The following is a 14,184-nucleotide window of genomic DNA, read 5'->3' on the forward strand; positions in this document are numbered from 1 at the left end:
GCACATGAGCTTTGAAAAAAGTGGAGAGAATCGAGCTTTTTCAGTCTGGCAAAGAGGCAGCTAGGGGTGATGCAATGGAAGCCTGGAACTACTTCAAGGGCAGCTACGGAGCTGATGCAGCCAGACCCTTCCTACAGCTGATACCACAAGGGACAGGGGCCACAAGCTGCAGTTTGGGAAATTGAGATCAGACATTAGGAAAATCTTCCTCCCCAAGCATGCCATATTGTTAAGGCATGGGTACCTTGAGAGGTGATACATCTCCTTCGCTGGAGGTTTTCAAAACTTGTGTAGAATAACGCTCGTCTGACTGTATCAAGTGTTGGCAACAGCCCTGCTTCAACCAGATGTTGGATTAGCAAACTCCAGAGGTCCCCTCCAACCAACAGTCCTGTGATTCTATGATACACTTCATTACATTGCACATCACTTAAACTGCATGTACTCAGCATAGCTTCAGCTTCCTGAGCTGCCTGAAGATGCTGTAGTGACAGGAGGCCATGTTCTACCTGCATCCCCACTTCAACAGAACGTAGAGGGGCAAGAAATGCCTTGTTCAATTAAAACTCCCTGAAGTGAGAGATTTCTCCCTAGCTTTCCCATCTAGTGCACACCTTTGTGCCAATTACACAGTCACACAGAAGCACAATACACTGCTCCTGCTCCCCAGTGGCTGACAATTAACTAGATTAATTGTAGTCATGCCGCTAATATTGTTCTGCGGCTGGGGCCTTGGCCTGTATCTACAAGGACATTGCACCCACAAGTGCCCTGGTGCTCTGCAACAGCTCTTTCTGCCACTTCATATAACAGATGCTCCGTGGTCAAGTCATAAGGCAGCAATTTGAGATGGTTCCTTTACTGGGCCACATCCCTTCTATTCTAAGTGAAAATACTTTGTCCATCTGCAGACAGAAGGAATAAAAACCATCAGTGCAATCCACAATTCATCAAGAAATTGATTAAGAATAAGTGTAGTCATGATTTCTCTACGTAAAGCATGCCAAAAGTTACATAGAAATTGCCCAGATGTGGTTTTAAAACCATCCTAGGCATAGCGTCAATAGCTTAGGGTAAATTAGACATCTTACAAAAACTTGCTGAAGAAAGGGCACAAACACAGTTTGCACAGTACTGTACTTACCAGAGATCCTACAAGTAGCAGTCCTAGAGATGCTAAAGAGAGCAGGATATATGATACCACAACACTCCCAATTCTAGTCAGGTCCTGCAAAACAACAGAATCGATAATAATTATGAAGTACTTCAGAGCACAGTATAGTAGTATCTGCATACATGTTTTTTGTCAGACAGTATGCATCCATTCTTGGATGTTCCATGTGGATTAGTCATACCCTACTCTTGTTTGTGGAAAAGCCACCACCACCAGAAAAACGCCAGGCTTTGGAGAAGACAAACTATCTCTGAAGGTCTGAAAGCCAGATTCCACTGTGAAGGCTGTTGCTGAAACAGTAAATCTGCTTCGTGCCCATAAATATTTCCAAAATTGAGATCTGGATACACTATTGAATTTTGCAGCCTGGACCCAAGTTTCATTGCCACAGTCAGTCTAATTTTATCTCTTGGCAAAAGGCTCTGAATTAAGTTTAGTACTGTTCCTGTGTTTGTAGGTCCTTAATAAGAACCCAGCCACAGAGGACTCTCCTGCATTTTCCATGCATTCTGTCGAATGTCATCAGGTTCATTCACAGTACTTGCAGTGAAATTCATTCTAATGCTCTGAGTCATATTTAAGTAGTTCAGAGTCCAGCCTCGTTCTCAGCAATATGTACAAAATGCTAGAAAGAAATTCAGAGTTAAGAGTTTTATTTAAATGTCAAATTTCTTTGCCTTTACTGTTCTCAAGTATAAATGTGTACTGTAGATAGTGCTATAATAAACAGTTCTCAAAGATATGCATGAACATCTGCACAGAGTCATACTCAGGGTGTTCCTGTGGTGCATTCTAGGAATCACTTTTCTCCACGCTGAACTCACAGAACATTTATTTTCAGTTAAAGTCCTATAAATCAACAATTTTGTAAAGAACAATTTGTTAATGATAGGCCCACTGCAAATAAGATACAGGCAATGCTCTATGAAGAGCTTTGATTATGCATCATAATAAATCCAACCAAGGAAGGACAAAGAGAAAGTGCTTCTTTCAAATAAAGAAAAGAACAGGTGACATGCAGCTCAAACACTGTTAAGGGAACACAGAAAACAGTCTCCGCTGTACTTCAGCCACAAGAGGCACTGACTCAGATCTTCTGTTTGTACTGCTTAGCCTCCTTTACAAAGATCATGTACAATGAATCTAAACATACTGATAACAATTATATTTCACCTGATTTTTGAAAGTAGCTGCTCACCATTTAATTAAGGTTCTGTCCATGCTAGCAGAATCTACACTGGGTATAATTACCCCAGTAATTAATCAAATGAATCATACCAGTATGTGTGTCATGTCATGGTGAGAAGTTAAGCAATTTTACTGAGGTAGCTTTGAAGATATAATTGTATCCATACTCCTAGTACACCTGAAATACTTTCACCACATCCAGATATGCTCTAAACACTCAACAAAAACAGAATTTTGTGACAGAGTATCTTGTGATCTGCACCCTTTATGCAACTTCATTCATTCTTCCAGAATTTAAATTTTTATCGATTCTAATAAATGAAGTTCCAGCTCTTCCTTTATGTCGGCTAAGCCTTATAGGGCTGATTTCTCATTGCTTTGTTTCATTTGCAATCATTTGTACATTATAAAAAAATCCATTGAGCTGATGTAACATCATAAACAAAAATTTAGCCCTGTTTCTTGAAAATAAAATATGAAAGTGCTTTCAGAAAATGCTTTTCAGAACATACACACAATGCAGCAGTCACGATATTATTCTGAGTGCATGTGTATCATACATGTAGTCTGAAGAGATATTGGAAACATCATCCAAAGCTACTGACATCAACCATACAATCAGAGAGAAGAACACACGGACTTACCTCCCCCTGACCTGACAAAAATCGTTCAAATGGGGTAAGCAGGTAAGACAGCAGGTCAAAGGCATTCTGAGCTGCTGGGATGGTCCCATAAGTGCTGTACCACAGCATCATGCAGAGAAGCTGTGCAATCAATCAGAAAATACATAATGAGTATCCCTCATTATACAAACATTCATTTTCATTTCAAGACAGCATAATTAACTAATTTAGTTCTCATTGATTTTATGTTGATCACCACTTTTGCTTTCAGAAGTCAGGTATTTTCTATGCTATAACTTAACAACAATAAAAAGACTGAGGGCTAAATGCTCAGCAAGCATGAACTAGATGCTTATCGGTGAGTTCAGCAAGCTTCCTCCGATCTATACTAGCAAAATGATTGCCTATGGTAGTCCGTACATCAAAAGAGCAGAGATCCCTCTGACTTCTGAGCTTTCAGCGTTATTACTTTTAAATCAAAACTGGAATTCAATGAACTTGGTGTTATTAAAACGTCTCTCTCATACTATGCAAATCTCTCACAAATAGTAATGTTCGCGTACTTATCCCTATAAAAATATATACACATACATACTGAAGCATTTCATTTGAATCACAATGTTGCTACACTCACCACAGTTAACATAAAATGACAAAAACAATGATGTTACAGTTAGCACCCTCACAGAGAGGTATACCCTCACTTCCTACCACGAAGGGCACACTGGAATGAACCTTAAAGGGTATACTTGCCAGTTCACTTTTTAATAAGATTGTTATTTACCCCCAAATATATTAGCTGCAGAAAACTGATCAGTTGTGAGATTAGCCATTTTACAAAGGAGGCATTTTCAAAGGGGCAGGGAATGGGATGGGAGTCTGGGACATCCAAAAGCAAAGGCTGTTTGCAAAGCAAGGCTGTGGGAGGTGACTGCGGCTCTGTCCACTGCTATGTCCACCACTAATGAGGAAGAATCCTCCCAAGACAAGAAAGCTTGAGAGAAGGGTCCCAGCATTTCAAAGTGATGACAAGCTTCCTTACCAGTATCTGCGAGAGGACAAACAGACACATGCTGTCTCCAGTCATGAATCCATTCCACCAGGCAGCCCAACCAAGCAGTGCTGTTTTCTGGGAGGCTTTCAGGGACTGCTCTTTCCTGTTCAGCTGTCCTTGTTGTCCTTCAGCTTCATCCATGGACTCCATTGCAGCTGGATTGGAAAGACCTTCACATGAAAATGACATGTGCAGGGAATGAATAGCACATAACCCTGCAGCCACTGCGGAGGCTGCAAGAACTATTGTTTTCCTAAAGACGATGGTTACCTCTCAGTTCTGCATCAGTAAGTGCGGCTCAGGATTGCGAGCGTCACACTCTATTAGTGCAGCTGTATTCACCTGCCTTCGTCAGAAAAAAGTGAGTGTGGGCGGATAAATTATTTTCCCTTTCTTTCCGGAGGTGCAGATTCTGGGCTTTGTTGTTAATGCATTCTCATTTACATCGCTGTACCTTTGTTTTTACTTTTTTTTTTTTTTTTTTAAAAAAGGAACCATCTGTGCTACTTCCTAGCTCCAGCTGCATGATGGCAGAGAATCCATTTTGTCCTTCCCTGCCTCAGTTTCTTCCTTTCCACTTATTTGTCTGTTTTGTCTAATTTGACTGCAGATTTCTGGATTTTTGGCTGAGTGTTCTATGGCACAGACTAAGTCTAAAAACTTACTTCGTGGATGAATTTGTACTTAAGAGCTATTTTAATAATGTTATAACGCTATTCCATTCAATAGAAATATGCACTGGAGTGGTAAGTCCCACAGTAGCAGCTTTTTGAACACAGTATGCATAGACATTAATTAATTTACAAGTTAAAAGGAGTAAAAGATCAGACCTATCTGCTGTAAATACTCCTGATTTACCCCCTTCCACATGAGGAAAATCCCAAGGCTGCCCTATGTACAACACTATTCTTAAGCCTAAATTGGCTCTGTGTGCCCCAGGTAAAAGCCACATTGTTGGCACTTCTGTGGTTGGTCAAGGTCAGGTTTCTACAGAATGCTCTCTTCATCAGATATTTCTCTAAAAGTCTTGGAATCGTAAGCCTGTGTTGGATAAGCATCCAGAAACTAGCCACAGCTCTAATTAGGCGAAAGAAACATTGGATTCATGTATCATCTGAGGGGCTGGTCATCTGTACGATAAGGATTCATGGAAATCTGACGTTCTGATTTCTAGAACACAAAACCGTGAGAGTGGGCAGGAACATGAGCTGTTAATTTCCACGAGCTGTTAATTTCCCACTACTCAATAGTCTTCCCTCCCTTTACTGAAACAGACCTTAGGACATGCCTCCATAAGAAAACAAGGCATTTAGGAAGTGTTAATGGCTTCCTGCAATGCTCTCCATTCCCACAGCTGCTCAACAGCAAAAGGATCATCAATGTGCAATGACTGTGGAGACCCAGAGATTAATCAAAAAGGAGCACCTGCAAGGTACTACCTGGTACTTTCACTAAAGCTCAGGTTACTTGTTTCTTATATTCAAGATATCTGCACTCATTTTGTGAGGGGGAATGGCCCCAGCACGGTATGTTGGCTCTAAGTGGATCTAGGTAGCTATTTTCATTGTCTTTGTACAGGTATTTCTCAGGAAACACTGAGAATACACATCTAGAGAGACATACACCCAGGTATGTATGCCATTTTCGTATTAATCATACAGCAATAAAATGTGCAAAAAATATGGAATTAAAAAGGTAGTATCAGAAATGTCAACCAGCCTGTATTTCTCAATAGTAAATTTCCTTTCACTTCCATCTATGCATCCTTAATGCTGGAAGAAAACAGTTTGAAAAATAGCACTTGTTAATAAAAAGCAGACAATTTCTGAAATACAGCTGAAGAGGTCATGGGAACTCTACCTCTCTGCCCTTCAGGCTCCAGCCAGTAATGCACAGCCCATGACAACCCCACTCTCCAAGAAACACACACAACCCAAACGCCACCCAGAGACACTGGCCACACGCTTAACATCTGACCCCTGGTACTGTGCTACACAGAGCTGGACGCAAAGATCTCCAGGAAGATGACACAGCAGTCATGTCTATAGTTAAGGTTGCATTATAGTTAACACTTTCAATGTTGGCCTTCGTTTTCATATTCCACAATGAGTTAAATTTGAAAGTTTCCAACTCTTCAGACTGCTTCACGTCTCACTGGATTTAGACTAGAACAAAGGGAAACCCCTTGTTACTATTTGCCTATTTTTTTCTGCTCTTTTTGTGGAATGCTTATGCTTTGTGTTTTGGAACAGGAAGTTGAAATTTAGCCAGGACATAATCTTGATGTCAGAAATTATTTTTGCCATCCATGCAAAAGGCATTCACATGTGGCTGAGATAAACCTACAACAAAGTCTATTTGCATAGTTTATTATGACTTGCTTGAGTCTCTAACCTGTTTTCACCAAGCACGGTTTAAGTCCAACTTTTCCTCCATCTGCATTAAATAACATACTTCAGTCCCTGAGAATGGCTGATGAGTCTTTTAGTGTCATTCCAAATCCTAGTGATGGCCTTTGTTGGATGCACCTTCCTGAAGCTCCAGAAGCAAAGCACAACTAAAATATCTTTGGGAAGACAACCAGAGCAAGGAACCAGAGAATACAGATGTCAAGTTCAGCTTTCAACTAGTTCTCATAAACTCATAATATTTCATATTTCAAACGACTTCTTTTTTAACTGACGAAAAGCTCGTTTACCTTGTTATGCAGCAGGTAAATAGAATGTCTTCATTTCATATCTGTAACAGCCTAAGATTTTACAAGGCCAATCGTGTCTAAGCTGGAAACAGAACCCTGACTCCAGATGACGATGGTAAGGCCGCTTAACCACACGCCTTCTGGAACAAAGACGTCAAAGTTAGGGGAGCGCTGGGTCCGTAACCATGGGGATCTATGCCTCTCCAGAGCCAAGAAGCCCAATTGCCGGTATTCCAGTGTTGTCTAGCAACAGATGTACAGTTGTAGGAGTCAAGTTCTTCTTCTGCCCTATGTGAAGGACAATAGACACTTCTACCATCAATTATTTTTTACTGCACGAGGTAGAGATCTGCTCTATGGACCTAAGAGCCACGGATCCCTGCTATGCTGAATTGCTTCTGTTCAGCTGCTACCAACAGGTGTTTTCGCTAGTACAGTAAAAATCAACAGTGGCGCTAGATCAAGAACTCCAATACTGGAAAACTGTCAGAATTCATATGTGTAAATGTATATATAAAGAATCATGTCTTGGACATAAAAAGAATTTAAAGTAGATTAATACAAGTCCACTAAAATTTAGTATTCCAAATCCTCAAATATTAGACTTTAACAAACGTAGTGATGCCCCCCTAGGATTTTGTATTGATTTAACTATGTCTGTGTTAAACAATACTTCAGTCACCATTCAAACTTCAGATTACAATCCTACATTCATGTATTGCTTGTGATAATGGGTTGGGGTTTCTTTCAGTGCACAAATCAGATGTCTCACGAGTGAGACATCAGTAAAAGTTTTCATGTCAAGGTCAGTGGAAAGGTCTTGAGACAGCTGACAAGAATGACTATATCCAGAAGGAGTCAGTTATGCCTCACCTCTGAGTGATTTGACTGACAGTGAAATGTAACATCCACGTGATAGCCTCCTGAATCCCTGTCCCATGATGCAGAAATTCAAGTTCCACCAGTACTTCTCCTTCGACACAGGGCTAAGTTTGCTAGAAAAACCCTTTGGAGGAAGAATTAAAAGGTCTCTGACATCTGTATCAGGCATTCTCCTTGTTAAAGCAAATCGGAATTTCAAAGCAGCACTGTGAACTTGACCATCATCCTTGCTGTTCAGGGAAAAATAACTTTCTAAAGCCAACTAGCGATGCATCCATCCTGTATACTTTCCCTAAACACGGCCACCAGAGCAAGTTGCTAAAAATAAATGGCACAACAATTTGCTAAGGAATGATCTATACAGGGGAACTTCTTCATCCCCTCACAAGGTAACAGTAGGCTTCCATAACTCAGAATATATCTATTTCTAATACCCCTTTACCTCTCTTTTGTTGTTGTTGTTTGCTTGTTTTTTGACTCTGCATATGGGTACAGATAGGGCAGAAGAATGAAACGAGAATATATATACACTCTTGGAAGAAAACCACACACTTGGAGTACCAGACTTAACTGGAACACTAAATGGCACTGTAGTAATGGACGTACGATGACAATGCCTTGCAGTAACAAATACACCATAAATCAATTGAATGCCACTGTGGGCAAGGCAGCAGCAGCTCTGTAACTCAATTGATTCATATTTAGAACCATCACGTGAAAAAAAAAAAAAAAAAAAAAACCTCCGCAACCATGTATCCTGGCTGTATTTCCTAACAAATAGGAAACACAGGACAGACACCAGCGAGAAAAAACAGGAAGAACAACCACTCCATGCTTCTTACAGTGGGTGCTGTCCTCGTGGCAGTAACAAGCAGAAGTAGCTTGGGGGCAGGGCAGCACAGGCAGGCAACCCACAGGCTCTGTGGAACTACCTGCTAGATGCACACGGTAGGAAGGAGAAATGGGCCTCACCTATACCGCCAGCTCTCAAGCTGCAGCAGTCAGGAGGCCGCAGCAGCTCAGCTGCACTGTCCCATGTTTGTGCTAGGTGTGAGGAAGATATGTACCCTTGTCAACCTGCTTACATCTCCATGATGACTGTACTTGACAAGAATTTACACTGAAGAATGGGACCAGAGTTAGAAAGCATTGTGAACTATGAACATGATAGCAATACTTAACACCCAGCAAAATTACAAACACTTTACATCACAGACCTAAATCCATATATAGCCCCTACATCTTCAGGTTTCAAAATGCAACTCTCTATTGAAATCACTGTCTCAGATTTCCATCTAACTGCTAGGAAGGCCTGCCATTGATTAGAGAACATTAACTGAACTTATGCTACTGATAGGGGTCTGCAAAGCTTGTTTTCACATGCACTGAAATTGCATATGCAGGACATAACCCTGGTTTTGTACTTCACCTAGCCGGTAAGGAGCCCATTAAATCTGCAAGTCATTAGACATTGGTTTCAGGGAAGTCCAGATGCTGTCAAGACACACCCAACATGGATGAGCTGCCTCAGAGAATACACAAACAAGAGGCAGCTTGTGCTGCTGGAATGTAAAAAGACAGCTCCTCTACTCAAGGAATGGAACTATAGTACTAGTACAAAGAGATGGCCTTAGGGGGCATTCTCTTTTGCTTGCAACACCTTGCAGTATGAGAATGAAGGAAACAGAATAACTAGCTTCTAGATCAAGAGAATTTTTCTTTTGCACTGCAGTGGTATGGGAGGAAGTGGGTATAAGGAAGGGGACTTGCCATATTTGCATTGCAAACAACTTGTGGACTTGAATTCCTCTCCCCACAGGAAACCATCTGGTGAGTCACTAACCTACAACTCAAACTTTTACTGATCTTCACAACCAGCCAATCTCAGATATTCATGAACTAAATACAATGGCAGAAGCTATGTCATAACTTCTTACTGATGGGTACAATTCCCCATGAGGGAAAGGCTGTTTTTTCTTCATGTTCTCTACACTCCTAACTCATCCGACAAGTTATGCTAAAAATTACACTCAAGATCTAATGAGCTGTGTTGAAAGCAGTGGGAATGCTAGTTCCACACACGTAGTTATACTAAGAAGGCATCTCTCTCTCTGGCTCCTCCATTATTAATTTTTTTTGTACCTTCCCAATTATGATACAGTACCGACTACTATTCTACTTGATTACTGTTTCCGACGGTCCCATACTTTATCTTTTCCAAATGTCTGAATAAAACACTGATTGGGAGAGTATGTAGTCCCTGAAAGTATCCAGATGAAGAGCTGAAAAGAAAAACAATCCCAAATGCACCTTACAGGTACCTGTGTGCGCACGCGTGTGTGCATGTATCATCTGCATCAGCTGAAAGAAAACAGTTTATCTGTTCTTTGAAAGATCAAACTCTGGAACAGAAGTTGATGGAAACTTCAGTGACAACAATGCAAACTACAGATCTGAAACTGAGTTTTTAGTAAGTACGTTCACAGATACAAAGCGCCTACCTCCTGTTGCTTAGTCTACAGAGAAAAATCTTCTTCAGTCCTTCCTTAAGAATAAAACTGATAACAAAATATCTCAACTTTCATTTGTATCATTACAAAAATGCTTAGTTAGACACTGCAATGCCCCTCCCTATTATTAGTTGAGAAAAAGATTAATTTACCCCTATGAAGTAGAGGACAACCCACACAGAGCATCAATTTGCCTTTGTGCCTGCTTGCCCGTGAGTGGCAGTTAGTGCACCTAAAGCCAGCCTTAATTCTGAGAAAGGCAAATGTTCCCTGAAGTTTGTTTAAACAGAAGCACAGAGAGGGACATGTGTGCCTTCTACTAGCCAGAAAGAGCACTGAGATTTACACTTTTCAAGGTCAGCTGGTGGAGTCCAGACACTGCTTAAGCCAAACCGATTACCAGAATGGAAAGATACATCAAGAGAAAAGAAAGGAAGGTGGAAAGTCATGCAGAAAAGTCATGATCAAACCAGGCAGCAAACTGAGGTCTATGTATTTCTAGTCCAATACCTCTCCTCTTTTACTGGTAACGTTACTTAACCAACTTAGAGAAAACTTTCCTCTCTACTTAAGACAAGTTCTGCTAAAAAGAATATACAGCCCTCTTCCCTGCTGGTGGGCTGCAAAACTCCATCCATAAATGGCCTATTCTCATCTCTGAAGGAACAGGAACCCAATACCAGAGTGTGTGAGGAGAATAGCTGCCTTTCCACTCAGCAGCTCCCTGCTGAACTGCTGAGTCACACATTTTCTCTGCATTCATTTTCACACTGCTCCCACTCAGTCCACCTGCCACTTCATCTGGGATGGGTGGGAGGAGAGAAAAAGAGGTGAAGTCAAAAAAAAATGTTCATGTTCACCCAGGACCATTATTACGATACAGCAGGGTCACATGTAAGAGCAAGCCTGCAAGCTGCTAGAGAAAGATGGAGAAGCGAAATATCAGATTGCAAGACAAATTGCCTCCCCCTCTTCTTCTTCTACAAGAAGGGACCAGCCAGCAAACAGATTGCAGACCTCATCTGATTCCCAACTGGTCACTGCTGATCTGTTCCGCAAGTTTCAGGCTTCAGACCAGCCCTTGAGATTTTTCCTCTTTTCTCCAACTTCAAAGTTTTCAAGATGCTGTGACTTTTTCAACAGTCCAGCAGGCACTGCGTAGTAATTGCCTGGCTGCCACAGGGAAGTGTCACAATGACAAGTGACAGTACCTTCTGGATAGACCCCAGTTCCTAAGGCCATCTTTAGCTGAGTTGCAGCAGTGGAAATGTCCATCAACTGCAATCCTTTTTCAAACAGAATAATATGAAGAGAAAACCTTAACCCTTTTCCTTTGCTTGATTTTCATGGAAGCTACAACAGGAGTCAACATCTCCTGCCACCTGTTAAATTCTAATGTAAAGAAGGGACCCTGCTATCTGTGGTGGGATACTTGTTTTATCAAGGTTATAGCAGGCACAAGTCTATTACGTTGGGTTGTACAGTTGAATAGAAATATACATTTAATTAAATTATGAAGGTAGTATTTTTTCTCTGATTAGATTTTTGGACACTTCAGTTCTTAAGTCATTAAAAAAAGGAAATGCCCAGAAGCTTCCCAGTTTATTAAACTGTTCCAAAAATACACCTCTGAAACTGACTTGCAGACTAAACCGGGATTAATTTTCAGACTAATTCTTAAACTAATGCTGCGGCTTGTATTCAGTAGAAAAACTAGAGGCTTGTTAAGAACGAGATAGGATTTTTTTTATAAGACAGAATTAGCACTTCAGAAAGCGAGCCTGATTTTTCACTGTGAGAAAGAATCTGTTCTTAGCTAATGTTTGGCCCTGTTTCTCAGAAATTCTTCCAGTGCAAGTTTACTTGCTTGAAAGTGTGCTTGTTCTCTACAGGTCTGAAGTGCAAAAACAAAATCCATTCCAAGAAGATTTTAGTGAAAATTGTTTTAATGTGTCTTCCTATATCAGCTCTCTCTTCCCCCCCCCCCCCCCCATGGCTCATCTTCTTGTTGCTTAAGAACTAGTTCACGAAAAAAATATGATAACTGAGGGGAAAAGAAATACAGGAAAGAGAAAAAGCAAAATTCATAGCCATTCTCCAAGTTCCTTACCTCTGTAAGCTTGTTGTTCCAAATAATCAAAAGAGTTTGGAAAGCACTATTTTACATGACAGGACTCTGGTCTATGAAAACATCATTGAAGGATGCAGCCTGCCACCAAATACTTTGCTGCACCTAAGGGAGACACTCAGAGACCTCTTTTGCGCTGCTGCCAAACTCTTCCTTCCTCGGAGAAACCAGCTGCTCAAGACAGAGTCCTGCGCAGTGCTACTGACTGCTTAATATCCCTAGCCCAACGAGTGTGAGCAAGTAACTTACTTGATCATCACATCCAATCTCTAGTATGTAATAATTCACATGAAAGAGCTGCAAGAACATCGCAGCTCACAACACCCTTGGCTGAGAAGGCTAGCTCAGGTGCAAGCCCTGCTTACATGGGAGTGAGAGGAAAGCAAAATCATCAGGCTCTTTGCTCGAGAAAGACAGGCCTCCAAGTTTAGCACGGACAAAACAGGAGGAGCCATCAGAAGCAATAAGAGAGTGTCAGATAAAGGAACCAAATGCAAAGTATATGATAGCTACTCTACCATCTACTCGGGTCTCTTTCTCCTCCAATATTAGTTTTAAACTGCAATGCTTCCACTAATAATGTGGGAGTTGCTCTGAGTTTCCAGTGGAAGGTTAGTTATGCCCGTCCCCATATAAATCATAGTTCCACTATTAAATCAAATACACAAGAGGTTTATGCTTAACAGATCTACTAATGCTTACAGGTCTTAAACAAAGGATGTGTTGTTAAGCACTGTCCCTTTTCCTTTTCTCCTGGGAAACCTGTCAAGTTAAAGAATATGCTATTTCTCATGGCAGCTAGGGCCCCTAGAGCAGTGTTTGGTTCAAAACAATTAAAATATTAAATACGGTGTCAAATTACAGCTCTTGAAAAGTGAATGCAGACCCTCAGTGGGCAGAGGCAGTGAATATTAACTTCCATCACACCCACACATAATTAGCATTTGCCATCTTTCAATCAGGGCTCTATTCAAAGCTTCTTTTGTTTTTGTACAAGGCTTTTTTCCTCCTTTCCTATTAAATCCCTTACAGAAGGTCCTTCTGATTACTGCTTAACAGTTAACTGCATTCCCCTTTTTAATATAAAGAATACATTTCTTTGTTATACTGTTTTCTTCAGGGAAAGTTTTTCAAGTGCCTGGCAGTAATTCTGGGGGTGTCTTGAGCTTTTATAAACAGACCACAAGTTGACTTTCAGCTGAGTTGGTTGCCCCAAATCATTCCGAGCCTGCAAACTCCATTTAACAGGGAAAACTGACACCCCCAAAGCAGCTTGGCAATTCTGTAGTTCAAGAGTTGCTGCTTTGACTGCTTATGGATATGCCTTGCACAGAAACATAGCTAGGGAGAATTGTCAACAGGGCAACAAAGAGGCAGATTTAGATGTCCAGAGTTTAATTCTCTTTCTGAGATAGAATAACTGACTCTCCCTGCTCAAACCCAAATGATCACTTTTGTACCTTTAGCCTTTAACAACAGGATATGAGTAAAAGTGCCTGACTGCATAATCAAAAAACAGCTACTTTAATTTAAAACCAAACAGCCTCTGTGATAGCAATTAGAAAATTAAACAAAGTGCATTCTAGTTTCATGCACTTTTGAAAGTATTTAATATTAATACTATCATTTATATTGGCATTAGCACACTTGTATTACTCAAATAAAGCATATTTCTTTTTGCAAGTAAAGAACTTCTGCAGCTGCAATGCAAATACCATTGCATGTTTCTAATTTATCTTAAGCAACTTCCTAGCCTCCTGACCTGTATGTTTTACATCTGTTTCCTCCTCTGGGGAATCAGAGAGCTTGCACCTTGAAGCAGATGGGTGATACACTGGCCTCCTACCAAGTTCAAATGTGAAGATTTTGATGCTGTCCATTTGGATACAGCCTGCTTTTCTAAGTGACTAAAATCTTATGCCCTGGA

General features: G+C 40.8%; 1 protein-coding gene across 23 annotated transcripts in view; it reads right to left on the minus strand.

The window, feature by feature from the left end:
- PTPN5 (protein tyrosine phosphatase non-receptor type 5) overlaps nucleotides 1-14,184 on the minus strand; it is an 83,655-nt gene that overhangs the window by 32,270 nt on the left and 37,201 nt on the right. For 17 of the 23 annotated variants that reach the window (XM_035539959.2, XM_035539962.2, XM_035539958.2 and 14 more), the window contains 3 exons: nucleotides 4,028-4,194; nucleotides 3,007-3,126; nucleotides 1,145-1,228 (listed from right to left, as the gene is read on the minus strand). In XM_035539959.2, coding sequence (XP_035395852.1) covers nucleotides 1,145-1,228; nucleotides 3,007-3,126; nucleotides 4,028-4,189 — 366 coding nt within the window. In that variant the 5' untranslated portion in view covers nucleotides 4,190-4,194. Of the gene's footprint in view, nucleotides 1-1,144; nucleotides 1,229-3,006; nucleotides 3,127-4,027; nucleotides 4,210-14,184 lie in introns of all 23 variants that reach the window. The other 6 variants (XM_035539955.2, XM_035539952.2, XM_035539949.2 and 3 more) reach the window with 1 other exon arrangement.

The sequence above is a fragment of the Cygnus atratus genome, chromosome 5 (assembly GCF_013377495.2).
Source record: "Cygnus atratus isolate AKBS03 ecotype Queensland, Australia chromosome 5, CAtr_DNAZoo_HiC_assembly, whole genome shotgun sequence".
Lineage (NCBI taxonomy): Eukaryota > Metazoa > Chordata > Aves > Anseriformes > Anatidae > Cygnus > Cygnus atratus.